The 27,454-nt window shown below is 45.5% G+C and overlaps 3 protein-coding genes and 1 long non-coding RNA gene across 17 annotated transcripts; 2 read left to right on the top strand and 2 right to left on the bottom strand.

The window, feature by feature from the left end:
• Window positions 1-6,893: 6,893 nt before the first annotated feature.
• LOC120704743 (protein FAR1-RELATED SEQUENCE 5-like) lies at window positions 6,894-11,123 on the bottom strand. 13 transcript variants are annotated; one of them, XM_039989247.1, is made up of 8 exons: window positions 10,694-11,123; window positions 10,442-10,555; window positions 9,877-9,989; window positions 9,660-9,734; window positions 9,518-9,593; window positions 8,843-8,915; window positions 7,376-7,439; window positions 6,894-7,285 (listed from the first exon to the last, which is right to left on the bottom strand). In XM_039989247.1, the coding sequence occupies exons 1-7, from the start codon at window positions 11,082-11,084 to the stop codon at window positions 7,406-7,408; spliced, it is 876 nt and encodes a 291-aa protein (XP_039845181.1). In that variant the 5' UTR covers window positions 11,085-11,123; the 3' UTR covers window positions 6,894-7,285; window positions 7,376-7,405. The 13 variants fall into 13 exon arrangements, 12 of the variants coding, with proteins under 12 accessions (XP_039845181.1, XP_039845183.1, XP_039845182.1 ...); XR_005687655.1 differs by having other exon boundaries at window positions 7,515-9,593; window positions 9,810-9,989; window positions 10,442-10,633; window positions 10,734-11,043; XM_039989249.1 differs by lacking the exon at window positions 8,843-8,915.
• A 3-nt stretch (window positions 11,124-11,126) lies between these two features.
• On the top strand, window positions 11,127-16,823 carry LOC120704744 (protein DJ-1 homolog A-like). 2 transcript variants are annotated; one of them, XM_039989253.1, is made up of 8 exons: window positions 11,127-11,432; window positions 11,556-11,759; window positions 13,719-13,868; window positions 13,962-14,144; window positions 15,207-15,287; window positions 15,911-16,111; window positions 16,193-16,333; window positions 16,424-16,823. In XM_039989253.1, the coding sequence occupies exons 1-8, from the start codon at window positions 11,250-11,252 to the stop codon at window positions 16,622-16,624; spliced, it is 1,344 nt and encodes a 447-aa protein (XP_039845187.1). In that variant the 5' UTR covers window positions 11,127-11,249; the 3' UTR covers window positions 16,625-16,823. The 2 variants fall into 2 exon arrangements, with proteins under 2 accessions (XP_039845187.1, XP_039845186.1); XM_039989252.1 differs by having other exon boundaries at window positions 11,180-11,432; window positions 15,207-15,296.
• Window positions 16,824-18,075: 1,252 nt separating this feature from the next.
• On the bottom strand, window positions 18,076-22,574 carry LOC120704747 (glucan endo-1,3-beta-glucosidase 14-like). Its single transcript, XM_039989256.1, has 5 exons — window positions 22,191-22,574; window positions 21,419-22,007; window positions 20,870-21,338; window positions 18,932-19,118; window positions 18,076-18,625 (listed from the first exon to the last, which is right to left on the bottom strand). Exons 1-4 carry the CDS (start codon window positions 22,261-22,263, stop codon window positions 19,038-19,040), a joined length of 1,212 nt encoding a protein of 403 aa, XP_039845190.1. The 5' UTR covers window positions 22,264-22,574; the 3' UTR covers window positions 18,076-18,625; window positions 18,932-19,037.
• On the top strand, window positions 19,280-20,170 carry LOC120704771. The gene is made up of 2 exons (XR_005687671.1): window positions 19,280-19,856; window positions 19,931-20,170. It is a non-coding gene; the product is annotated as an uncharacterized LOC120704771 (long non-coding RNA).
• Window positions 22,575-27,454: the final 4,880 nt, after the last annotated feature.

The raw sequence follows: 27,454 nt of genomic DNA, 5'->3' as shown, positions 1-27,454 counted from the left end.
CGGGCAACGGCGAGCGGTGCGCCGAGCATTGTGGCACATGCGGGGGGGGGACGCTGTGCTTGTCGCCGAGCAGCGTGAGCGGCGAGGCGGCGGCCCTGTGCTCTGCGGGAGCGCGAGTGGCGAGGTGGCACAGGAGGGCGGTGGCGGTCCGGTGAAGCTCGGGGGCGCGTGGAACGCGTGCTGCGCGCGCGCGGCGCGTGGGCAGGCGAGCAGGGCGGCCGTCAGCGACGGGCAGCGCGGCGAGTGGCGCGGGCATGCGGTGGACGTGCACATGCGCGGCCAGGGCGTGCGTCGAGGTGGCGAGGAGCTTGGCGTGCAGGGGTGTTCGCACACGCGCGCGTGCACAGGAGCGGGGTGTGCGCGGCGGTGCATGAGGCAAGGGCGACGGTGAGCCGAGCGACGCTCGGGGCGTGCAGCACAGGAGAGGAAGGAAGGAGAGAGAGGAAGGAAGGAAGGAGGAGAAGGAAAAAAAGAAAAAGAGGGAAAATGGAAAAAGAGCAAAAGAAAAAAAGAAAAAGAGAAGAAGAGAGAGAGAGGGAGAGAAAGGGAGAGAAAGCGAGCGCACACCAGCGGAATTCGTGGCGGCCACTGCGGCCTGGCCGGCCATGCGCGCCACGATGTCCGGTCGGACGACGCACGCGGAGCGAGGAGAAAAAGAGAGACGGGATAGCGGTCGGAATCGGGTGTCGGGTCAGGGAATTTTTTTTTGGAAGGATTGAGCTCAACGACGAAAAGAATTTTGAAAAATTATTTTTAGCGTGCGATTTATTTGGTAAATTTTCGGGATGTTACAAACCACCCCACTTAAAATGAATCTTGTCCCCGAGATTCGGCTGGCTCCTAAACATATGGGAAATTCCTTTTTCAAAACATCTTCGCGTTCCCATGTAACTTCTTCTACTCTATGTCTGCTCCACTGAACTCTGCAAATCCGTACCTCGGAGTTTCTTGTCCTCCTAGTGACAGTGTCCAAAATCTTGACAGGTATTTCCTGGTACCGAAGGTCTGTCTGTAGATCTATCTCTTATTCCAGCACATGCTCTTTCTCCGGTACTCTTAAGCATCTCCTTAGCTGGGACACATGGAACACTGGGTGTAGATCCGACATTCCTTCTGGTAACTCCAGTCGGTATGCTACGGCTCCGACTTTCTTCAGAACTCGGTATGGTCCAATGTACCGAGGGGCCAACTTTCTTTGTACCTGAAACCTTCGGGTTCCTCGAATGGGTGAAACCTTGAGATAAACGAAATCTCCTAGGTTGAAACTTATTTCCCGTCTATTCTTGTCCGCGTAGCTCTTCTATCGAGACTGGGCTGCTTTCAGCTTTTCTCTAATCTCGGCAACTCTTTCTTCTACTTCCTTTATGAGTGCGGGTCCGACTAGGTCACGTTCTCCAATGTCTGACCACATCAGGGGAGTTCTGCATTTTCTGCCATAAAGAGCTTCAAATGGTGACATGCCTAAACTCGCTTGATAACCGTTGTTGTATGAAAATTCCACATAGGGTAAACTTTGCTCCCAATCATTGCCATAGGTAAGGACACATGCTCTCAACATATCTTCCATGATCTGATTCACCCTTTCTGTCTGGCCATCCGTTTGCGGGTGATAAGCGGAGCTGAAATCCAATTTGGTGCCCATGGCTTTATGCAAACTTTTCCAAAACCTAGAGGTGAATTAGGTCCCTCTATCTGAAACAATTCTGCTAGGCACACCATGCAACTTTACTATGTTTTCCACATAAAGCTTTGCTAGCTTTTCTCCACCGTAATTGGTCCGTACGGGTATGAAATGAGCCGCTTTAGTGAGTCGGTCCACTATTACCCATATGGAGTCATGTCCTTTCTGTGTTCTGGACAAACCCACTACAAAGTCCATTCCTATCTCATCCCATTTCCAAACCAGAATGGGTAGGGGTTGCAACAATCCTGCTGGCTTCTGATGTTCGGCATTGATCCTTTGGCAAGTATCACAATGGGCGACAAACCGTGCAATGTCCGCCTTCATTCCTTTCCACCAATATTTTTGTTTTAAGTCCATGTACATCTTGGTGAATCCTAGGTGGATGGAGTAGGCCGAAATCCTATTTTTATACCATAAAGTTCCCTCATTATCCACTCTAAAATCCGGTGCCTTATTTTCTCCAGTCTGCGTTCGAATTTCCATCAAGTCCTTGTCCGAACTTTATCCTCATGATTTTAGGCTTAAGATGATGTCTGAAATGAGTCGTTAGCGAGCATTAACAGATACTCAACCCGCGGAGGAACAAATCACGCCGGTCTCTGCTAAGACTGGTCTGACCGGTCATAGACGAATGGTTTGACCGGTTGGGGCTGCAGCACCGGACCAGATTGGCGTGGCCCCGATCGGTCGTGTACTGGCATCCTGGATCCTTCCTCCCTCTGATGTGGTGGTGGGTATGGCATTGCAAAGCATTGGAGCCAAATTCCCTCATGCTCCCACACCGTATTAACTGCATTTGATGCCGGTGGGGACCAAGGCATGGTAGCATACACCTTCTGCGGAGGGAACTGCGGATGATCACCCCTGCGCCTGATGAACTCTCTCCTTGGAGGCGAAGCATTGCCCCGACGCGGTGGTGAGCGAGGTCTCTTTTTTAATGGCTGATCTTGTTGAACGGCCTTAGTGTACTTGTTCAGCAACTGTCCGAAGGTAGGCCCCTGATTTGTACGCTTTCCTTGCAACTTCAGTACATTTGTTTTTCAAGTACCCTCTTCTAGACGCTTTGGCTTGAAGGTCCGGGGCTGCTCTCTGGGCTGGTCTAACCGGTCATTGGACCCGGTCTGACCGGTCGATGCCACCGGTCTGACCGGTCGCGCCTGGACAGCAGGCTGATTGGATGAACTTGCTTGCCCCCCAGGCTTAGGAGCATTCACAAAAATCCTCAAAGTTGGCTTCCCATCAGGAATCTTCTCAGCAACGACTTCTCTGGCCAGAATCATGTCATTTGCATTCATCAGCCTCGGATCTCCAATCACAACATTCTTCCCTTGAGCCCCTTCGACTTGCTCCGGCCGAAGGAGAACCTTTGGATTGTTCAGTTCCAAAGTGTGGACAGGGAAGGGGGTCTTGTCCATTTGCATCTCAGAAAGTACCAATCATCTTTCATCTACAGCCGATTGGATCTGTCGACGAAAAACATTACAATCATTAGTAGCATGCGAGAAAGAATTATGCCACTTATAATTTGCATGTCTTTTTAGTTCTTCCGGCGGCGGTATAGCATGAGATAAACGAATGTTTCCATACTTAAGTAATTCATCAAAAAATTCTATCACACTTGGAAACATCAAAAGTAAATTTCATTTCATTCTGCCGATTCTTTTGAATCGTCTTAAGCGAAGGACATGTAGAAGGTTTGTTCTTTGATGGCCAAACAAATTCAGTGGCATACACTCCCTTTTCCTCATCGTCCGAACAGTCGGAATCATTCTCAACAACATGTGTGTTGGACCGATGAGGCTTCAAAGAATCTTTGAAATTTTTATACTTAAATTCAACACCAATGGCATGCATTTGCAAATGATTAACAGTAAGGAAATCGAAACCCTCAAGTTTTTCTTTCAAATAAGAACGTAAGCCATTGTATGCTAAATCCGCCAAATCCTTTTTCGAAAGAGATGAATTAAAGCATCGATTTTTCAAAGCTTTAAGCCTTTGGAAGTAACCTAAAATCGATTCATCTCGGTTTTGTTTAACCGATGTCAAGTCTAGCAATCTAATTTCGGTTTCCCCACTAAAGAAGTGATCATGAAATTTGCGCTCTAATTGATTCCAATTTAAAATCGAACCCGGCGCAAGCGAGGAAAACCAAGAGAAAGCGGTCCCGGTCAAAGATAAAAAAAATAGGCGAACCCGCAAAGCATCATTAAGACCCGCTTCTCCCAATTGCAAGACATACTGGCTAACATGCTCCCAAGTTGTACGAGAATCATCACCATTAAATTTAACGAACTCGGGGACACGCCAACCATCAGGATATGAAACAAAATCAAACTCGGGAGGATACAGTTTTTGATATAAACGCGAACCACCCAAATCAATCCCAAATTTAGATTTAAGTACACCGGCCAAATCATCCTTAAATCTAGTGAAATCGGCCTGATAGGTACAACTCGCCAAACCATGTAAAGAGGATGAAACACGTTGTGTGCTAGGACCGGTGTAAGCCATGTTGGTATTAGGAATCAGTCCTTGGTGAGGTCCAGATCCCTGCTGTGATGTACCATGACGTCCTGTATGCAACACCATCTCACTAGTTTGGCTAGGGGCTGCTGAACTAGGGATAGAAGTGTGCGGTACCGGGGGCGACGAATACTGCCCCGTCAGACTGGTCTGACCGGTCATAGGACCGATCTGACCGCCTGCACCGGTCTGACCGGTCGGCGGGACCAGTTGGACCGATGGTGTGTGGACAGTAGACGGTGGCGGTGTTTGCCTTGGGAACGAGTTCGGCGTCATCCCATGGAACTGAGCTTGGGTAGCAGATGTGCCAGCCGAATTCGCTTCTGGAAAATAAGTGCCACCCTCAACACTTTTGCCCTTTTTTAGTGCCGCGATTTCATCGTTAAGCCCAGCAAAGTCTCTCCCACAGCTACTTGTGCAGCAGATATTTTCGAATATACCATGAGAGAAATTGCTTAACTAATTCAGAAGGGTCATTAGGGAGTACCTCAATCTTGTCTTTGTTCAGCTAGAAGGATGGCATCACGAACTCCCCAACCCTCTTGAACAGGCCTCCTCGCTCCTTCTTGAATCCTTGAAGGAAGTTCTCTTTCAGGTGCTCTTCAGCGATGAGGTAGGCTTGGCGCTCGTCATCGGTGAACTCCTCCATGGTCGCCTTGATGACGTTAGCTCCACTGATTTCAGATTTGTCACCCATCTTGTTGGAGAAACTAGATTAGATCGGTTTTGGCAACCTGATTAATCTCTTCCCCAGCGGAGTCGCCAAAAAGTATGTTGACATAGAATCGCGCCAAACACACCTCAATGCGCTAGAACGCGCGACGATCGTCAAAACAATCAACACAACGAAAACCCTGGGCGGACCAGTTTGACCGGTTTCACCGACCGGTCTGACCGGCGCAGGCAGGGAACTCGCAAAGGCCTAGATCAGCGAGCTCGGGAGGGACCCCGTCAGAGCTCGTGAGCGTAGGGTTGTCCTGAGGTCGGCAGGCCACTCAGAATGTCTTCAAACACCATCGAGACGAAGGAAGAAAATAATCTAGGATTGGAAAAGGCTAGGGTTTGAAAGATAAAAAAGTAATGTGATTTTTGTATTGATTCGATTTGGAATAACCTCAATCGGCCTTAGCCTTTATATTTATAGGCCGGGGAAGACGTACCCCTTCACGAGTAGGATTACAAAAGGACTCTTTACAAAACCCCTAATTCTACTCAGATTACACAGACCCAGACCGGTCAAATCGGTCGGCCTCGACAGGTGCCAATTTTGGCTGTCAACAGTAACGTCGTTAGTCTTTGTTCATATCTGGTTTGCAAACTTGTGATGGATAGGTGAGCTTTTTGGCAACCTGCGAGTTGCGTATGTTCAGTACACAAAAGATAATAGTAATCCTGTAGTGTATGTTCCTGGTTGACAACTTATGTGACAATTGTAATTTTGTTACAATGATATTGAAATTCGTGTTGAACCTGAAAAAGATTGTAATAACCTGAAAACTTCAGTGACATTGTAACAGGCATGGATCTTATCTTGATCTAAAAACAACAATGGGCTTCAAACGATGACCATCAATGACTGTTATTGCAACTTCATTCTCTGTTCTATATCCTTATCAGAAAAGGGACATAATGTCTGACAGAAATGGCAATGTTTTTATCCATGCACTCTTGTGTTCAAGTGAAGTGCTATTTTTTCAGATATGGAGCATTTAGTAACTTTCAGATGTGAATCATTTCAACTTCCGTTCAGGAAGCATTAAACACACCAATTGGAACATATATATAATATGTTCTAGAACTCATGTTCAACAAATTCAGGAATATTCTTAGGTGTTACTGCATCTGGTACCGAACATGCACGTTGAATCGTAGCATTAAGTTTGCAACAATTCTCAGTCAAATATATTTACACTCAATGTTTTCAAATCGCGCGACTAATCGCGATTAATCGCGATTAATCGACCTTATCGGTCCAGCGTGCTCGACTAGGCTCCACGACTCGATCAGGCACCATGATCGACCGGTCGACCGACTAATCGGCAACTAGAAGTGATTAATCGTCCGACTAGGCGTGATCTCGACTAGGTTTGTGTAGCTGGTTTGCTTGTGGGCTGGACTGGAGAGTGAGAGGCCCAAGCCCACTTGGTTAGAAACAAAACTGGAGGGGCACGGCCGCGTCTAGGGTTGTCGGTAGCCACTCGTCTCGACAGGGGGCGGCTCCTGCGACCTCCCGCTGCTCGCCAACGGGGAGCTCCACCCCGCGCTGCCGTTCCCTCACCTTCTAGCTCAGATCAGCCGGACAATCCAATGCGCCTCGCTCTGCTCTCGCCACTCATCCAATTCCCTAGCACAAAGCCTCAAAGCTTAGCGCGTATTAATTGATTTTCTTGAGCACAGGTTGCTGCCGCTGTCGAACCCTCCTCTCCAGGCCGCTGTCCGGCCCCTCATCTCCTGGCCTTCGCGACCTCCTTCCCTCCTTTCCCTCCGGCGAGCTCCCTTCTTCCCTCTGTTCTCTCCGGTGAGCTACCCCGACTGGCAACCTCCTTCTGCCGGCGCGCGAGCGTGAGCACGGGTGACTGGTCCGGCGAGCTCCAGATAAGCAAGGAGCAATAAGAGATAGAGATAGAAAAAGTCCTAGTAAGTTTTCAGAAATTGTCTCCTTCCTTTCCTTTGTCCTTCTTTGTTGAAGCTAATATATATATATATATATATATATATATATATATATATATATATATATATATATGGATCCTAAATGTCCTGGACGACTAGTGGACGCCTAGGGTCGATCAGACCCGACTAGTCGACCCTAGTCGACGACTAATCACGATTAGTCGTCTGGTCCACCCATTGTTCGATCAGACGACTAGGCGATTTAAAAACATTGTTTACACTCATAGTTAACACAGGTGCAACGAGTTGGCATCATAGCCTAACCTACAGAAGTTGATGGTTGATAATATATTACAAAATACACCAAATCAAGGACTCTCTGAAGATGGCCATGACGATACTTGATGCAAGTCCATCAAGTTGTTGGTCTAGAGCAGCAGATAGTGATTGTAAAAGCACATTGCCCTGCACGGGAGAGAAAAAAATTCCAATTCTGGTATATTAGAATATTTGTTGAGGTAGCTCCAGAAATGCGTATAAAACATAAGTACTGACCATATCCATAAGGTACAAAATTTACAACAACTAATTCTGCACAACCTCCTTGATGCTTCTTGACCTGCAAGAACACGAAAGCACGTTAATTATCGTGCAACTACCCAAATTTCAAGGTTCTAAGTATCGCAACCAGAACCTCTTCCTTTTGTGGTTGGTTGATGACTGCTCCGAACCCCGCTTAAATCTCCTCCCGTTTCCCTTCGTGTGCACCACTTCAGGTGGGTGGATACTAATTTCTACTAGAAATTGTGTTCCAACAAAGGATTCAAACTCTGAAACCTTACTTTTTCCACTGTTTGGGCCCATCTTTGACATTTGCTCAACAGCATCACTAATACACTTGTGAAGATATTTCATTTTCTCCTCACATTGTTTGGCAGCCTGCATTCCTGATTTAAACTTGGACCATGTCTCAGAACATAACCTCCTCATGTTCGGAGGAAGGGATGTGCATGATCCTTCAATTACATTCCCATTTGCATCAAAAACAGCATTTTTGGTGGCTGTTTTGGTCCACCTACACAGTAAATAATGCTCAGGGATTTCATTGCAGCCTGCACCCTTTAGGACAAGAATGATATGACAACAGAGAATGCCAATGGATTCAAACAACTTGCAGGAACATTGTGCCACCCTTGTGCAGGTATTATAGCGAACCTCTCTAATTTTTTCGCCGCCATCCATTATTCTCGCTATCCGTTCATCACCAACCTGAACCATGGTTTGTGTATCACACTTATCCCTAGCACAAATCACCTCATCTTGGAAAATGCTAAATATTGTGTGTGTGTAAACATCCCTGGCATGGCTCTCGATGCCCCATGGTGTTTCTAGCATGGGCAGTGAATGAAGTGTGGCATTATCATTCAATAGTTCCAATTGTCGTTGTTCCTCCAAAGCAGTCTCAAAGCAGACTCAAGCAATCGGAGTCATCGGTTCAGAAAATGTCTAAAAAATGCATTCTCATTCTCAGATCTTGAAGTGGTCCTAAGTATTCCGCCCAGAGACAAATCCATGAAATAAGCAAGGATCCATGATTGATGCATCTGATATTTGTCACTCAGCCATGAATTGTTCTTTAGACCATACTTGGAAATTATTGAGATCCATCTTGCCTCAAATTCATTTGGAGTCTCTGAACCCCACACACATGACACAAACTCAGAGAGGAAAACATCATCTTCAATTAAAGGCCGGCCAACTCTTTCCGGGAGTTTGTTAAGTATATGCCACATGCACAATCTATGCCTAGTGTCTGGGAAAATATCTTTAATAGCAGCCCTCATGCTAAGATCCTCATCAGTTATAATAAGTTTAGGTGCAACCCCTCCCATTGCCTTTAAGAAAGTCCGGAATACCCATTTGTACGACTCAATCTTTTCGTTTGGTATAAATGCAGCACCAAAAGTAACACAGGACTTATGATGGTTGACTCCTGTGAAAGGGGTAAATACAAGGTTATACCTGTTTGAGCGATATGTAGAGTCGAAGGAGATAACATCACCAAATAATGAATAATTCTTCCTGCTAGTTCCATCTGCCCAAAAAACATGGGTTAGCCTATTTCTGTTGTCCAATTTGTAATCAAAGATAAAGGATGGATTGAGCCTTTGCTTGTCTTTCATGATATCAATCAAAATCTGTTCATCCCCATGACTAAATGCCTTTTTGCAATCTCGATCATAGTTTTGTGCATCCTTCTTTGTGCATCCTATGTTTTCATGTCCCCCCATCTCCACACTTAAAAGTCGATATGCTACAGAGGTTCCAGTCATTGCCTTGTGACATGCAAATAGCTTGCTCCTCACCTCATCACTCACTTCTCTATTTGACCTAAGCAGATGCGTCTTGCTTGGAGAAGAAAGTTCATGTGTGTGTGCTTTTACAAACCGGGCAACCACATATTTGCCGTCTGGTTTTCTCATAAATCCAATCATGGCATCGCAACCACATCTGGTAAGCTTGATTTTCCTTTTACGCTTCTTACCTTGTCCATCTACATTTTCTTTTTCCTGCCTCCAACCTTGCCTTGAGCAAAAAAACGCTTCCACACTAGCACACCACCATCACCTTTATGATGTGGTGCTTTCCAAACCGAGAAACCAACATGGTGAGCATAGTTTTTGTAGAACACCTCACCTTGCTCCCAACTATCAAACTCCATGCCAAGATAGGGCTGCAAGCTGGCATCACATTCAGGCTCATATATTGACCCCTGGATGGATAAACACATTTTAGAGTATGAAAAAACAGACTATAAACTGAACACCAAAATACTTACACAATATGGCAGATTACTTCCCGTCTCTGGTGTTTTATAACCATCCCCTTCATGTTCTTCAGAGCTCGCTGCACTCTACAAGATGACCAATAATAAATAGAGTGATATGGTCAAACATTATTGAATAAATAAGTTCCTCAAAGTAATTACCGGTAATGTGCTAGTAGCATCATCCTCATTCCCTGATGCATTTGTTGAAGTTCCTCAAAGTAATTACCGGTAATGTGCTAGTAGCATCATCCTCATTCCCTGATGCATTTGTTGAGCCAATGCTCTGCATAAGGCTTCCCATATGTTCGCTTCCCATATGTTCTACAGACCCTTCATTTGCTGAAGAGAAAAAATAACCATCACTTGTAGGAGACTCGACAAAGGATAAATATTAGACGTTATTTGTGTTGAAGAAAACAACAACCTTAATTATGCCTACTGCATAACCTAGCACTAATAAAAGCGAACCTACAGGACTGAATATTTTAGCAAGTCAAACTATTGCGCTAGATGTTCTAGTACATGTTATCAGGTTGTTGGTACGGTATCTCAGTTGGAGGCCTTCAATTGAGTCACTAGTTGGCCATATCATTAGATAAAAATGTATGTCATCTTGAAATGCTACTCATACGCTGCCCAAAGGAAGTATAGATCAAACATTTATCCATCTTCGGTTAGATGCACATAATGCAATGCAGATCAAGAATCCAAAGTCCAAACTAGTAAGTAATAAACCCTCTAGTACAACCTTAGAGAAAAACAAGAAGCAAACAAAGAACTTGGAAAAATACCTTCAAAGGAGATGAAGCCTGTCAAGTCCCAATCAGCACTGAACTCCATCGGCGCAGCAGCAATGTCCCGGTCTACCCGCGCAGCTTCAAGATCCGGTACTTCAGCGAGAGCAGCTGCTGACGGAGATCTCGATTCGAAATCCATGTCATCAATATGTATTTAGTGGAACGGCATGGAAGGTGTTACCAACCCTAGATGGAAAATCGAACCATGTGAGGAGCAGAATTGAAAAATCAAGGTGAAAGAACCACCTATTTGGACTGATACGGGAGTGAACTGCTCAGATTCTACCAGTGAGTGCTCGTTTTTGTTGCTTGGGTGCTTCTGTTCAGTCGCCGTGAGTTCTGAGAGGAGAGAAGCAGATAGAAGGAACTCGAATTGGGGGAAGGATCTGCAACGGGAAGGTGAACAAATGTAGGGTTGTCCTTGTAAATGTACCATAGATGAGGGCTCTCTTTGAAAGGGATCACTTCTTCCAGGGTGTTTAAAATAAATTTGTAAGGGTGGAGGCGGCCGGATAGATCCTATCCGTCCAAAATCGATCGAACAGCTGCCGTACCTTCGTAACACGGTAGCACCCGTGCGCTCCGTAACACTAGATCCGCTCTCTGCCCACCTGAGTTGCACCGGCTCTCTCCCCATCCTGACCCTTTTCCGGCGGCCACCCACTCATCCACACGACCACACGTGGTTACGTGACACCCACCCGCATCCACCAGAATGGGCTGAAACCCCCCACGGTGTCCGCGCTTCTGGAACACCGCGGCGAAGGGAGGAATACGAAGCAAGCACGGCACCGGGAAGGAAATGGCCACGCGGCCACTCGCCACCGCGCTCACCCTCTCCAAAACCCCACGCGCCCCCTCCTCCTCCTCCGGCTCCCACCACTCCCCACCTGCCCTCGTCCGCCGCCTCCAAACCCTAGCCCGCGCGCTCGCGTCCTCGTCTCCCCAGGCCATGGCGTCGGCCCCGGCCCCGGCCCCCAAGAAGGCAAGCTCCCCCCTCTCTCTCTCTCTCGCTCTCTTCCGCGGACTCGGTACCTCCTCCTCCTGTGCCCCGCGACGTGTCCTGACTGGTGCCGGGGGGAACGGTCGGATTTCTCTCGCATCGCAGGTGCTGGTCCCCATCGCGAACGGGACGGAGCCGATGGAAGCGGTCATCACCATCGACGTGCTCCGGCGCTCGGGGGCCGACGTCGCCGTCGCATCCGTCGAGCCGGCCTCCGCGACCGTCGCGGCGGCGTGGGGCGTCAAGCTCGCCGCGGACGCGCTCCTCGCCGACATCGCCGACGCCGAATTCGACCTCATCTCTCTCCCCGTGAGTCACATCCTGCCTTCCCTGTGCCCGCTGTGGTCCCTCTTATGTTTAGTTCCTTGCAAAATGGAAGTGAATCGGAGGTGGTTGTGCTCGGTTGGGGCATTTTAATTTTGTTTCCCGTATGATGCAAACGAAACTCCTGTCAATTCGCTAAGGAGGAAATTGAATCGAATGGGTTGTGGATTCAGACCATATTTGTATAACTGTATTCCCAGAACAACAGCTGAAAAGAGACCATAACTGGGCGTAGCTGCTTTTAAATCTGTTCCCTTCGTTTGACGTTTGGGACAAGCTAATTAGTTCAATTTTGAACGAGATTGTCCTAAATCTCATATATATTAAAACAGAGGGAGTGCTAATATTAAACATGGACGCACAGATTATTTGCTGCCTCCTTTAAGATGTGTATTCAAACTGAATCTTTTTCCTATCAACAAAATATGATAAATCTGTGAATATGTATTGAGAGTACAGCCGCCAGAACTTTTGTAGTTGCACTCATAAGGTTGTTGTTAATGTTTGTATTATTTGTTATATTGGTTACTTGTGCTCTGCTCTAAAAAATTGAACAGCCTCAGAATACCTTGATTTCCTGCCACATCAAATGGATCATGTACCTGTGGGTGAATATGTGGCGATGCAACAAGTTTGCTTGGTTAAACTGGATGAGAAATGTGGAAGTAGTGAAATAGACCTCCTACTCTCCTAGGATGGAAATGGTGAAGATTGGTTCCAGGTTGATCTTCAGCAAGATGAGTAAATCTGATAAATACCAGATTCTAATATACTGATAAAAGTCTTATCCTTATTTGAGAGGGTAGGGAGACATGGATTATAATCTTGCATCAAAAAGATGCATCTATTGATTGCAGCATCATATTTTACTGTGGGAGTTGATCTGGTTTACCTAAGATGATATCTGATTAAATAAGATCCATAACTTATCTGATGTTTAAGACCTTCTCTGGAACAATGTATATTCTGTTTGAAGCAGAACATGTTCTGTCTTCTATCATTTTTCAATCGTCATGCACAGTACCTACAGATCTGCTGTTGCATATGTATGCAATTGCCTAGCATCATGCTTGACATTTATACAATGTTCAAAAAGGCGCTAGGCGCTATCTAGGCGGTGACCCACCGCCTAGAGCCTAAGCGGGATTAGGCGGGACTAGGCGTTTCAAGGCGTTTTTCTAGGCGGTGCTATATACATACATATATCTTGCAATAGACATCATATATCTCTTAAAGAAAAGAAAAAGAGAGAACCAGTAAATCTTGAGTCGAAAAGAAAGCCCAAAAAACCCATCAAACCAGCCCAAAACCAGCCCAACGGCCCACCTCCCACCTTTATCTCCTCACTCCTCCCGTTCCCGACGCCTCACACCTCTCTCGACCGAAGCCGCCGCCCCTGCCTCCTCCGCCAGACCGCCACCGCACACCCGCCCCTGCCTCCTCCCTGCCGCGCTCCCGCACCTGCCTCCTCCGCCGGTCCCCTGCCTCCTCCTCCTCCGCCAGGACCCGTCCCCTGCCTCCTCCTCCGCCGCCGCCGCCCGTCCCCTGCTTCCTCCTCCACCGGCGCCCATCCCCTGCTTCCTCCGCCGCCGCCGCCCACCCCTGCCTCCTCCTGCTGCCTCCTGGCCGCGCCGGCAGCCCACCTCCTCCCAGCGGCGCCTATCCTCCGCCTACCCCCCTAGGCGAGGCGGCACCCCTCCGCCTAGCGCATAAGCGCGCCTGGGCGAGCGCCTAGTAGCGCCTTTTTGAACATTGCATTTATATTACATCTCTCTCTAGATGCAATTAATGGAACTTTTCCAATTAAGTGCTTGCTTGTACAGGGAGTATTTGGATCCAAGCCCATAAGATAAATGAAATCCTATAAATTCCTATAACCCTCTTGTCCAAACACTATAATCTGACATTCTGACCTTTGGAGCTATTTGGGGTGTATTTATGCAGGGAGGGATGCCTGGGGCTTCCAATTTTAGAGATTGCAAACTTTTGGAGAATGTGGTTAGAAAACATGTAGAGAAGGGCAAGCTTTGTGCTGCGATATGTGCTGCACCAGCTGTGGCTCTAGGAACTTGGGGTTTGCTCAATGGCTTAAAGGTAATCTTTTCAATTTTCATCCTTTTTTCAGTATTGTGATGTAGTGTGTCAACACCTACTACATGGTTAAAGCTTATTCTAACTTTTTGACAGGCAACATGTCATCCTTCGTTCATGGATAAACTTCCTTCAGAGGTGCATGCTGTGGAATCAAGGGTGCAGATTGATGGGAAGTGTGTTACCAGCCGTGGGCCAGGAACAGCCATGGAGTATTCTATTGTTTTGGTTGAGCAACTATATGGGAAGGAAAAGGCTGAAGAAGTTGCTGGGCCGATGGTAGGAATTGCTTTCAACACTGCATATATTTGTCGGGACTTACTTATCTTTGCTATCAATTGCATCGAATTTACATTGCTGAAAAATTCACATTTTCATTGTGTGCTGTCCTAGGCGTAGTTACAGTGCTCTATTGTTTCCTTACAAAAAGTATTTCATTTTGTTTGCTTTTGGAATCACACTGTCTAGTTGTTTTGTACTTCTAGTACAAATAACAGAGTTGGATCATCCTGTTCACCATCTTTTTTAATAACTTACACTCCCCTGCTGAATTGGTAGGAAAAAGATTTATTGTATTTTGTTGCATTCAAATATTCACAATGAATCTTCTTAATGGATTTTCATTTAACAATTAACACATCCTTGTTAGTATTATTTGATATCATTGGATCTCCATATTGTTTTTTGAGAACCAAAGAGCTTCTGTTAATTGACATCACTCACAACACATCTTTTTACAAGAGACCTGCTTGGCACACTTATGCACCACCCTATTACAAAATCAACTAGTAAAAACGAAATTAGAATCAGTAAACTTCCTGCAAGCTCCTTCATATCCTTGAGAATAGGAGGCACTTCAGAACGTTGGCCGTCCAGGTTTCCCCACAGATCGATCAACACCTATCATTCTTGTACTAGGTAAAATTATCCATTTTGAGGTTAGGGAACTCACCATCCTAGCTGAAACTGGTTGCTAATGCTTGAGAGCCAGAGAGATTAGTACATGAGGAGGGAAAATAGCCTTATGGGCCAGTATTTAGGAGTACATGAGGAGGGAAAATAGGAATATAAAAAGGGCTATAGTACCCTGTCTATTATATCCTTAACATTTATGATAGCCTATCCCAATTTGCTTGGGATTAAAAGGTTTTGTTATTGGTGGTGGTCTATTTAGTTATGACTACCTCCATTTTTGAGTTTTGTTTTAACATGATGTCAACATACTTTTGATGCAATAGCTATTTCTGTTAAAGTTTGAAACGTCTTTTCGCTTTAATTTTTCTTTTTGGTTATTGTTGCTGCTGTTGTTTACTATTGGACTAAGTTATTACATCCTTTCAGGTTATGCACCCTCAGCATGGTGTGGAATTCTCTACGAAAGAGCTGAATTCAACTAGTTGGAATGTTGGTGAAACACCTAGTGTAAGCATTGTTAGTGTTGGCCTATTTCTTTGAGTTGGCATTCCTTTGCTCATGTTTTATGCCATGTACAGTTTTGTGATTCCTAGTGAAACTAGATAACTAATGTTAGTCAGTAATTTTTTTTGGACTCGTGCCATGTTGGCACGTGGCACAACAGCACATGGCTGCACCGTATGTAACTTGCTTTTCCTTGGACAGAATCTTTTTCATGGATATTGTGATCCTTTCTGTGATTTCTCATTTATGGTAAGGAGGGAAGGGAGGGGCTTTTAGAGGAGCTGGATTAATTAACCAATGATTACATATTTTGGATTTTGGGCATTATTAAAATTATATCATATTAGCCCTGAAAAAGATTGTGTTGTGGTAGCCACTTCCAGCGATTGAAGTTCTGTAAATTACTATGATCCCTTCATTTTATTATACGTCCAATCCAATATCTATAAATACGTCCAATATCTATAAATTTGATTACACTTTCCACAGTGATAGGCATTTTGTTATACACTCAACCTTGTGGCTTGTTTGCTTTTACTTCGCTGTTGGCTGTTGCAATGGAAACTAAGTTCAAATATATGGTGCTGTATGTCACAGTTCAAAAATTTTGGTGATTGCCTATGCAGATTCTTGTACCAATTGCTAATGGGACAGAGGAGATGGAGGCAACTATGATCATTGACATTCTGTGCAGGGCGAAAGCAAATGTTGTGGTTGCCTCGTTGGAAGACAAGTTGGAGGTTGTTGCATCCCGGAAAGTGAAGATGGTTGCTGATGTGATGTTAGACGATGCTCTTAAGCAGCAATATGATCTCATTCTGCTACCTGTAAGTCGGACAGATCAATTTTCCCTGAACAAGTAACCTACAACTTCCAAAATGTTCTGACATTCAAATAATTTTTGATAGGGTGGTCTTGGTGGTGCTGAAGCCTATGCAAAATCTGATAAACTGATGGGTCTGATCAAGAAGCAAGCTGAGGCAAACAAATTGTATGGCGCTATATGTGCATCTCCTGCAATCGCTCTTGAACCACATGGCCTCCTAAAGGTATAGTACGAGACAAACACAAGCCCTACCATCCTAGCACAGATAACATGCAGAAATATTTTGGCACTTGACACTTGATTACTATGCCAGGGAAAGAAAGCTACATCATATCCTGCTATGTGGAACAAACTTGCGGACCAAAGTGAGTGCAAGAACAGAGTTGTCGTCGACGGCAACCTGATCACAAGCCAAGGTCCAGGCACTTCTATGGAATTCTCTCTTGCCATAGTGGAGAAACTCTTTGGCCGGGAGAAGGCCCGTGAGCTTGCCAAAACCATGGTTTTCGTTTGAGTTCAGCAACTTCAGTTGGTATGTATTAGGTCCCTGGAGTACCAACTTTTTGTGAATGTGAGGCATGCTATGTTTTCCCCTTGTGTCGAATGTACTTTAAGGCCCTTTTTAGCAACAATAACATGACACCTTGTAATGAGTTTAATATGCAAATAAAGTTGATGCGAACATGCATATAGATGTTTCCTGATCATAAAAATCTCACCTTGTAAGAAAATGTTTTTGCTCTTCGGTTTGCTTACTTAACTGTGAACTGGGTGGCTGACTGCTGAGGATGCATTAGCTGGGTGTTTGGTACGGTTTAACATTGTATACTACCTGGTTAGCTTTATATATGGTTTTGATGAGCTGGAAATAGGGTTGGCCCGCTTTCTTGCTGCAATATTAGCTTTGGGACTGTTTGGTTCCCTAGCTTAGGGCCTGGACAGGCTTGGGTAATGCAGTCTCTGTCTCTCGGCGTTTGGTTGCCTAGCCAGGCCAATTAAATGCAAAAAGAACATGCCCCTCAGGCATGGCTCCGCTAGAACGCTAGAGTTGAGCCGCGTATTATGTTAGCCATACTTGTACAAGGCGTCAGTGTCCCGTGAGTCACTTCACCTCTTTGTCTTGCCACCTACTAACGCAGTAGTCCGATCGTGATTGGGACCACTGCATAGTCCATATCCGATTATCCGCAGCAGTCTCCTCGTAGAGCTGGTAGGCGGACTTCCTCAGCTCCATATCTGTAGCGGCTAGGGACACCTCAGCGGAGCTGGACGCAAGTCAGGAAGGAAGAGCAGCACCAATAGCTTGGTTGTGTAGATAAACAGAGAAGAGCAGCTGTTGGAGATTTGGATGCGTCAGGCTGTGAGGGATGGAGTCAAGTTGAGTTGCTGGCTGCTGTGTTTGTTGATTCGGGAGAGCCGGAGAGGAGCTGTGTATGGTAGCTCTTGTCGATCTGCAGGAATGAGGGGACGTTTGTGCTTCCATTGCGGCCTGGATTCAGATTTCAGAGGCAAGATGGCGACTTGATTCTTGGAGTTCAGTTGCTCGATGGAGGAACGGGTTGGCGGGTTGCCGGAACATGTGGCCACCTTGGAGACTCGGAGGTTCTCTCCATTACCGGAGCCGGCTGCTGCTACGCGCAGGACCTATCTATGTGAGAATAAGGAGCCACGGTGGGACGTCGGCGGGCCGGCCACCTCGATGACTGGAGGCGACAGAATGAAAACTCACCTCATCCAAACACACAAGCCAAGCCACCCAACCAGAAAAGATCAAGATAAGGTAGGATAGAGCTAGAACAGCAAATCAAACACAAAGCAATTGCATTGCATAAGTCTGGCTTGAGATGGCCTAGCTTAGGTTCTAAGCTAGCCAAGACAACTAAACACACCATTAGGAACCTCACTCAGTTTGTGGTGAATATCTTGTGCGGCGCTTAGACTTTCTAGGCCTAAGCATAGGCAATATTGAACCAGAAGAGAACTATTATTGAACTTGCAGCTGTATGGCCGGTTTTTGTTTCATAGAAAGAATAAGAACATTATTATCTCAATCTATATAGTTTTAACTGATTACAGTAAGAGGCTGCTCATGCCCCAAGTTTCCATTTATTTACATCCACCGCCTAATCTCGACCGGTCACCCAGGTAAGAATGATCGCCTAACTGGAGTTACCATTGAATAAATGAATCAATGATATGTACGCATAAATTTGCATCAGCAAAGGCCTAACCCGCAGTTGGGTAAGGCAAAGAGAATAAAGCCTTCATCAGAAAGGGACGCCAGCTAGCGCCCAAGCAAGCGACGCATACCACCCCTCCCTTCCCTTCCCTTCCCCTCCACCACCACCGTCTCCTCGTCACATAAATCTCTGAACCCATCTGTTTCCTTCGTTCTCCCTCCTCGGTAAGCAACCAAGGAATGAAGTTGCCGCGCCAGAAAATGACCTCGTATATTCACACGCTGTTGCCGTCCTCAAGATAGTGCCTTCCACCTCGCCCCCTCCCAGCTTTTCCTCTGCTCAATGGCAAAAGAGGAACCCTCATTAGCTGGTAGTTCAGTAGTTGTATGTATGCAATGCAAGTGTGCATAAATAATAAAGATCACAACATATGAGCCCTCTTTTCTCTGTGATTGAGCATATGTTTTTGGGGTGTCCCATGGGTGAGGCATGTGAAAAGGTTCTAGAAAAAGAGGCCTTTCTTGTTTGATGGTTGGGGCTTGGTGATATAAAGCTGCAGATTAAAGGAGGTTGGGCAAGGGCAATGCAATGTTGTGTCATGCAAGGTCATATGAATGTGGCGGGAGGGGCCACGGCCATACCTTGGAATGGTGCATCTCCCCTTTGGTCTTGGAGAGGCTTTTGGTCCACAAAAGCAAGGCCATTTTGCTGGCCTTGCAGTCGGCCGGCATTGGGTGCCTTTTGCTATCACAAGAGCAAAGATTGGGTGATAAGCAGGATGGCCAGGGATGTGACGAGACACAGGCCGGCAAAGTCCTTCCTAACATCCTGCGTGACAAATAAATGACGTATTGTTAGATGTCACCAAAGGGTATAATGTTAGAGAGAACACATATAAATCTTTTTTTAAAATAAATATATAATAAATCTTTCATTGTTTCTTTTTACTGGAATCTACAGAGAAGCATTTCCACTATCAAACTCCAGGGTGCTAAATTGACCAATGAAGAATAATACCTCCTATCTTTTGTCCAGGGAAAAAAATCGTTGATACTTTCGGTGATTTTCCTATAGTTGATTATCAACCATCATTTTGCTCCACTACGGCATGTCTTTCGCCGGAAGAATCCCATTGACACCTAACACCGATTGCTCAATCATGAAAGTTTGCCCCTCAACACACTAACCGTGTGAAAAGCGCACACACTTGGGAATTATTCTTGTGTGCGCAAATGCGCAAGGAATATATAGAAATCTTTGCTAGCTCCCCCATGATGATCACATTTTAAATAGCACATACGGCGTTACAAATTTGACTCGTGCAAGCTAGGTCACATTGCAGTTAACCCTCCCCTAAGTTCCAAGAAGATATGGTGTGAACTCGACCATCTGTAAAAAGCCAATATTTTCCCTGTCATTGGATATTGTATCCTTTATAAGCTATGCCACTTTTGTGCCCTTTTTTTCCCCATGATGGAAAGCAATCTATTGATGGTCCTTGCAGGTTTTCGACACCATGTGTGCACTTTGAGTGATAACATGGAGAAGGAATAACTGTGCGGCAAGGTCAATGATAAACTGCTGCCTAAGACACTATCCAGGCTGCGTGCTCCCTCTTGTTTCTTTCTTGCGAATTGAAGCTGTATCTTGGATGCGTATGAAAAGGATCGACGGATCGGATCGATCAAGTGGACCACTTTGGATTGTGTGTTGGGGCTATGATGTTGCAGAAAACAGTTCCAGCTTGGACCAACGGTGCTCCACATGTGTAGTGCACCCATGTGGTCTCTCGGGTGACGTTTTTCGGTGGAGGATGCTAATCTTAAAAGGAAACATCACTGTGAGTGATCTGGCTGAAAAATGAAGTGGCCCTGTTGTGTCAGGGTTCACATTACCGCTACAGTGATTCCGGGATTCGTTTTTGACCAAAAAATTTGACTTTTAGATTTTTGAATTTGGAATCCGGGAAGCCAAAAACCCGGACCGGGAAATGCGTCCCAGACAGTTCCGGGAAAGAGAAATTTTCCCGGAAACCGGACTTCCCGTCCGGGATTGTGAACCCTACTACCACGCACATTTCTGAGAAAGCTTAGCTTTCATGCATGCAAACATTGACTACTGCTGCTAAGGTCGCGCTGTCGTAGTGTCGTAGTTGTCAAAATCTATGTGCGGTCGCCTCAAAAAAAAAAAATCTATGTGCGGCTCTATCTTACATGTTTTTTTCTATCCTGATTACACTATTTTACAATGTTTATGCTCAAGAGATCCTATAATTTGCGATCTTACTTCAACTCTTGAAGACGTCTAATGTGATTAGAATCTGCAGTCCTGACAACATCTGTACTCCTAATGCTAGTTCACAATTAATATAATTAAGGTTTGCAACATGCTAGCTAGCTCCTAAAATGTTGGTATTGCCTTGCATTCATTGCCTACTTTCATAGCCGTTTCTCCGAAAGGTTTAACCAGCTGGAGTTAGCATTTTGAGTTTAAATTTTCTTTGCATTGCAATCTGAATATGTAGAACTTGTACTAATTAAGCTAGAAGGAAGCAGCACTTGTGTGAAGGTAGTCCTCACCGTCCTGCTGGCCGGCGACGTGGCGAGGGAGGAGAGCGACGCCGCCGACGTGGTCGCCTGCTGGTTGAGGCCGACGTTGTACACCATGCTCATGTCCGGCTGGTACAGCCCGTAGTTCCTCTCCGACGTCGGCCCGGGCTTCATGTCCTCGTTGAAGAGCGCGAAGAGGTAGACCTCGAGCCGGAGCTTGGGCCGCAGCGGCGTGCCCTCGCCGCTGATTTGGCGCATGAGCAGGTTGCGGTTGTACTGGCGGGCGTTCTCGACGGTGGCGCCGACCTCGTTGGCGTCGCCCTTGGACGGCCACCCGGTCTCCGAGACGTGCACGGGCACGTTGCCGTAGCCCAGCCGCGCCGCCGCGAAGGTCACCGCGTCCACCTGCGCGTACAGCATGCTCGTGTACTGCAGGCGCGTGTCGGGGTCCACGGCGCCGACGTGGCTAGGGTCGGACAGCGCGTAGTCCAGGGACACCCTGCAGCAGGAACATACATGCATGTCAAATAATGTGCAATGTATCAATGGAATTCGAAGTCCAAACAATCTGCCTCTTACTTTGTGGGGTCATCCTTGTAGGCAAAGTAGGGGTAAGCATTGATCCAGAAGGGCGCGCTGGTGTCGGCGAGGAAGCGCAGCAGCTGCGCCATGTAGGGGGCGGCGTCCTGCGTGAAGACACCCTGCGACGGCGGGTACGAGGTGGCGAGCACGGCGAGGGAGTTGGCGGTGGACACGCGCACGTACGCGTCCATGCCCAGCTGCGCGAGCGCCGCGTGCAGGTTGCGCATGGCGGGCACGAGGCTGGCCTTGAGCTGCTCGTCGCCGCCCGTGAACACCTCGTTGCCCACGGCGATGCCCGTCACGCGCGTCGCCGGGAAGTAGGGGCGCACGCCGGCGGCGAGCCACTGCAGCGCCTGGGACGCGCTGGCGGCCATGCCCAGGACCAGGTCGTCGGGGACCGTGACGATGAGCTCGATGCCCGTGCCCGCGAACGCCGACAGCACCTGCGGGTTCACGTCGTAGATGCGCACCTTGCCGATCCGCAGCGACGACAGCAGCTGCACCACCTGCGGCGGCGACGGCAGGTTGTTCCCCACCTGCCCGTAGTTGATGCCCAGCGCCGCCGCCCGCCGCGGCACGCCGACCTCTGCACGCATTCCAATAGACCATACTACCAAATTAAGCCTCGCTCCATCTCTCTTTCTATTCTATATAAGAATCTGTACTGTCAGCACTAGGCAGACAATGCTGTTCGGTTCACGACCGCAGTTACTCCAGAATCGGAATCGCGACGGGATTCATAACGCAGCAGAACATGCACACACAGTACCTGAAAATAGAAAGATGCAGAGGACGGCGCAGACCACAAGCCTCGGCGATTTCGACAGCAATGCAGCTGCCATTGCTGCGGGAAGAACGAAGCTGGGCGTGGTCGAGTGGGCAGACGAGGGAAGGGGGAGGGAGGATGGCAGGAGGGTGCCGGCTACTTATAGGCAAGCGGCCGGGCAAAGTGCAGAGGAAGGCTTGCGGAAATTCAGCTAGGTTGGGAGGAGGTAGGTGAGGGGTTGGGTTAAGCTAATTGGGCGATAATTCTTTTCTTTACGTGGGTGAGGGCGTTGCCGGGGTGGGATGGGATGGGAGCCGATGAGCTAGCCGGCCGAGTTGCCTCTGCCGCCTTCCTCCGTTCCGTCGTTGCCGTGCTTATTTGTGTGGTTGCCCTTTGGAGCAAGGAAAATGGCGGATGCTCGAGGGGAACAAGTTCACCGACTGGGACGTGTGTGAAAGCAGCCGAGCTATCATTTGCAGGAGGTTCTGTTCTGTGGTGACAACCTGAGGGAATCTTCGATAAGTTTTTCCCCCCCAATGTTTTCATGTAACGAAGCCCACCAAAAGAGAATGCCCCGGCGGCCCGGTTATGGGAATTTTCTAGCGGCAAGTGGCAACCTGGAAAGTTTGTATACGTAGAGTAGAGGTTATCTTACGTGCCATGGGCAAAAAATATTTTATTACAAAATAGAAGGACTCCGTAATATATTAAACATCAGACATTTGAAAAAAAATAATTTGTTTTGAACAAAATATAATATATCTGACAATGGAAAAAGTATTATGCAACTGGTGTGATTTTTGTATCAGGTAAATCATCAGGAAACCGTGTAAAATTGATGACAATTTAAAGGGTGGGGGGTTACTTACGTTGATTTTCAATAGTAATTTTTCTGCAGTTACAACATTATAGACCTATTAGTACAACTTCCATAATTCATTGACTATGTATATATACATATATATACCGATTTTCGGGCAGTTCCCCTTTCACGCAACAAGGCCACACCCAAACTGACACTGACATGCATCCCTCCACTGCTGGATCACTCTAGTTCTTCAATTCCTTTCACTTTCGATTCCCCCCCCCCCCCCCCCCCCCCCCCGGTCCCAACTCGAAGAACCTGTCCACTTTTTAACCATGAGTTGAAAGTTGCGCCGACTAAGCCCTTTGCATCCGCAGCACATCGACAAGAAAAGTGTGCTGGCTACTACATGCTCCTCTGCTACGCCTAGCCAGGCAGCTCGTTTCCTTAGCCTGCTTTGCCTGGATTGTATACTCGCCGTGCCGTGCCATGCCATGCCATGCCATGCAATGTGCTCCGCATCTGCGGCTACACTGTAAGCTCACTGATGATCATCATGATGCTACTTGTTTCCCTTTGCCCTTTGAGCCTCCTCCCGGGCTTTTCAATAACGCCCTGTTTTGTCCTACCTGGCTACACATATCCATGGACCAGCTGCCAGCTGGTTCATCAAATTCGTAATGACGACGTCTGCCTCATGTTAGCAGAAAAGTACATGGATTATTCATACATTCTTCTTGTATATATACCCTTTCCCCCCTTAATTCCTCTCGCAGACTAAGTACAAAATTCAAATACAACTTGAATGTCTCGGAGTCATTAAACCTTTTAAACTAAAGTGGGTAGATTCCCTTAAGGTCACTAATTAATATGCTTGTTGTGGTATCTTGCTGCAGAGTCTTGCAGGATTCAGTTAAAAATTATGTCACGCGTGCCGGGATTATCCTTTTCACCATTGTGCATCGTGAGATTGTTAGATTGGAACTTTGACCGTATGCTACAAAAAATGGTGGTGCCTTAGTACTGCTTTCTTAATTTCCTACTCCCTCCGTTCTGAATTGTTGATCGTTTTGGCAAATCAGATATATAGATTTTGCTATGCATCTTGATAAATACTATATCTAGATACATGACAAAAATTATGAATGGATAGATTTACCAAAACGACCTACCATTTGGAATGGAGAGGGTACTTACGAAGTTACGATTCACCTTAGTTAGTGGTTAGTCACATGATGCAGATACATGGCTTACGTGTTTATGTTGGTGTGGTTACTGGTTAGTAGTAGTCTTCAATTACCAGGAGCATTCCAGGACGTGATTGCTGAAGAAAACTTTGACACGGCTGCACAACCTAGCTCGTGCTATTATAGACTTCATAGCAAGACAGGATGCATCTGCTAACCACATGACTAGCTAATTGTGCACCTTTTTGTCGTGGGAATTGGACTAGACCACGTAGTCAGAAAAGCGATTATTTGTAGACCAGGGTTATCTTCTACTTGCTGATTCTTATTTAATTATTTTCTCATCAGCACTAATTTGTAGCCACCGGCTCAGCATCATCATCAGCAGCAGCGGCAGCACATTCCTGATTGACCCTGTGTATTTCCAGTCGTTCAACAAGGTTTTTCTACTCAGCCACAGCGAAAATTTGTGGAAAGGAGTGGCAGTCATATGCTAAGACCCAAAGGGCACTTTCGTCTAGCTTTGCCCTTGCACGCAAGTGCAATGTACTAATCTGCCTTTTTGTGGGGGCAACAGATGCTTCTCCGAATATTATGATTTGGTTATCGTTCATTCTTGTCTTGTCAATTTCCACGGCCGTGTCCAAAGGTCAGATTTAGTTGTATCATTGCTGTTATCTACATACAATACTTTTTTTTGGAAGGAATCAACACACAGTACTTACCAGTTGTGGTTGGTGACTACCCTTAGTAACTACTAAATTTCTCCAATACAATCTAAATTAATATGCTATATATATACACCAAAAAGGAATAATGTATGTACATATGTAGCATATAATAGTTTTAGTAATTGTTGATGAAAATATTGTAGTTCTATTTTCATACAAACGCCACAATCATAATTCATACATAATATGTGGTCAACTATATATCCAATACACAAGGAGATGGCAGTTAATATCAATATTCCTTTAAAATCAGTAAGAGAAAATAAGTTTTTTTATAATTTTGTAATGTACAAATTTTCCTAGCCTGGAGGCACCATGAGGAGATTTAGGACATCTGTGATTGGTTTTGAGAGGATTTTCCTCTCTTGGTAGATAATTATTTTGTAGCAGTATTCCCTTTCTTCTAATTCAGATATGCCAGTCTAATCAGAGTACAGTAGTTTGTCCGTTACCCTACTCTCAATAGTATAGTAATCCGGCTGATTCTACTATACTCCCTCGGTCGACTCTCGCCTCTCGAGGAGTCAAATAATTTCAAGTTGGATCATATTTATATAAAAATAAAATTAATATTTATATAATAAACTAAGTATCGTTAGTCTAATCATGTAATATATTTTTATACTAAATCTATTTGGAGACACAAAAGTTAATAACTTTTTTATAAATTTAGTCAAATTTAAAATTGTTTGATCCCTTAGGAAGCGAGATTTGCATGAATTTGGAACGGAGAAAGTAGAAGATAACTAGGAGAATTCTTATGCCACGTAGACCACGGTGCTGGTTAGTGGGAGGTGGGTTGCGGAGGTTGTAACCGAAGAAGGTATATGGACGAGGGGCGAAACATCACTGGCGACCCATGGTCATTAGTGTAGGAGAGGTGGCCAGCGTCTAGCTGGAGGAGGATGGTGTAGGGAGGAGGATGCTGTGCGGAGAGGGTACGGTGGAGGCGCAGGAGCACACAGACAGAAATAGGTCAAATATTTTTTTTTGGAGGACCGAAATAGGTCAAACATGACCTAATAAATAAAGATCATAGGAATATGGATTATTGGAATTATGTGATAAATTACTCGCAATATTTAATTAGTAAAGTATTCTTATGTTGAGCCCTCTCCTTCCCTTTAGATAATAAAAAGTTGCAATAGTGGTCTCTCATCTATTTTTTCGTTAATTACAAAGGATGTGTTGTGATGTGAAGTTATTATGATCATTATATATATATATATATATATATATATATATATATATATATATATATATATATATATATATATATATATATATATATATATATATATATATATATATATATCCCCGTGCTGGATGTGCATGCTGCCTGGTACTTGCATGTTATAATTGCTTTCCTTCATACTTCCACTTTGCAATCCATATTGTCAACGTATATTGCTTTTTGCTTTGTTTTAAGCGATAAGATCGATAGGCTTCTAAAAGCATGTTCATGCATGCCGATGACCAAAGAAATTTCTAGGAATTTCATCACAAGTGGAGCAAACAGTCCAGAACTATGTGCAAGATCTTGCAAAAGTAACTATAAGATTGGTTTACTCAATGTTCAGGGACACGAGTGTTGAAAAATATATAAGAAAATTTTTGGTGGTGACTTCGGCAAGAGACGAAGACTTTCGCAGCCGAATTGCATCATCACTTTTGCCAGATGATCAAGACTGCACTACGTTGCCGATCTTTTGACGGATAAAGAAAACAAAGTGATCGATCAGTTGATACCTATCCAAAGCTAGTATTTCGCTGCGCTTTTATGATTAGCGAGTGTAAGCAAACATGGCCTCAGCCTCCATGTACATAACTGCAACTGCGAGTTGAAGGTCGATCGAGACACATCGACTGCACTGTCCCGCTAGCTGCCTTTTAATTTGTCAATCTCTAATGGACTGTGTAGATTTCATGATCATCATTAGATGATAAGCTGACTAGGATGGCACCTAAAATTGACTGCTGTGGTTTTTTTACTCTTAAAGGAAGACAGATGATGGATCATGTTTCAATCTTTAGTTGATAGTTTCTGATTTGTTTGAAAGAGAGATACTTAGGGGACAAGTATTGAAACTGTGCACTTAACAAAACAAGATATTTCTAGTAACTTTGATAAGCATCTTTTTAGTGGTCAGTGATTCAACGGCAGTTCATGTTGCAATGGTCAACCTGCCTTACATTGTTTGGTCAAACGAAATAGAGGATTATCTAAAATATTACTCAACCTTTTGTGTAAGTTTATGAAAAAAAATAAAACGTAGGAATTTTAGAATTTTTCTTAAAAATTAAATCAGACTATTTGGGTCCGTTTTAAGAGTACTACTGATACTACAAGGTACCAGCTATTTTGATTTCACTGATAGTGGCACAAGATTTAATTTTCCGCAGGTTGGCTTTAATTAAACATGAATGGCAGCTTGCAGCGCCTAATTAAGCTGCACCAATGGTTCTTGTTCTTGACCCTTCCAACACTTGAAGTTTGCATATGCATGGGGAATTGAACAGAGCAGCGCGCTGTGCATACGAATA

Source organism: Panicum virgatum, chromosome 4K (assembly GCF_016808335.1).
Source record: "Panicum virgatum strain AP13 chromosome 4K, P.virgatum_v5, whole genome shotgun sequence".
In the NCBI taxonomy this organism is placed as follows: Eukaryota; Viridiplantae; Streptophyta; class Magnoliopsida; order Poales; family Poaceae; genus Panicum; species Panicum virgatum.
Note: the sequence above shows the minus strand (reverse complement) of the source record. Positions and strands in the feature narration are given on the sequence as shown.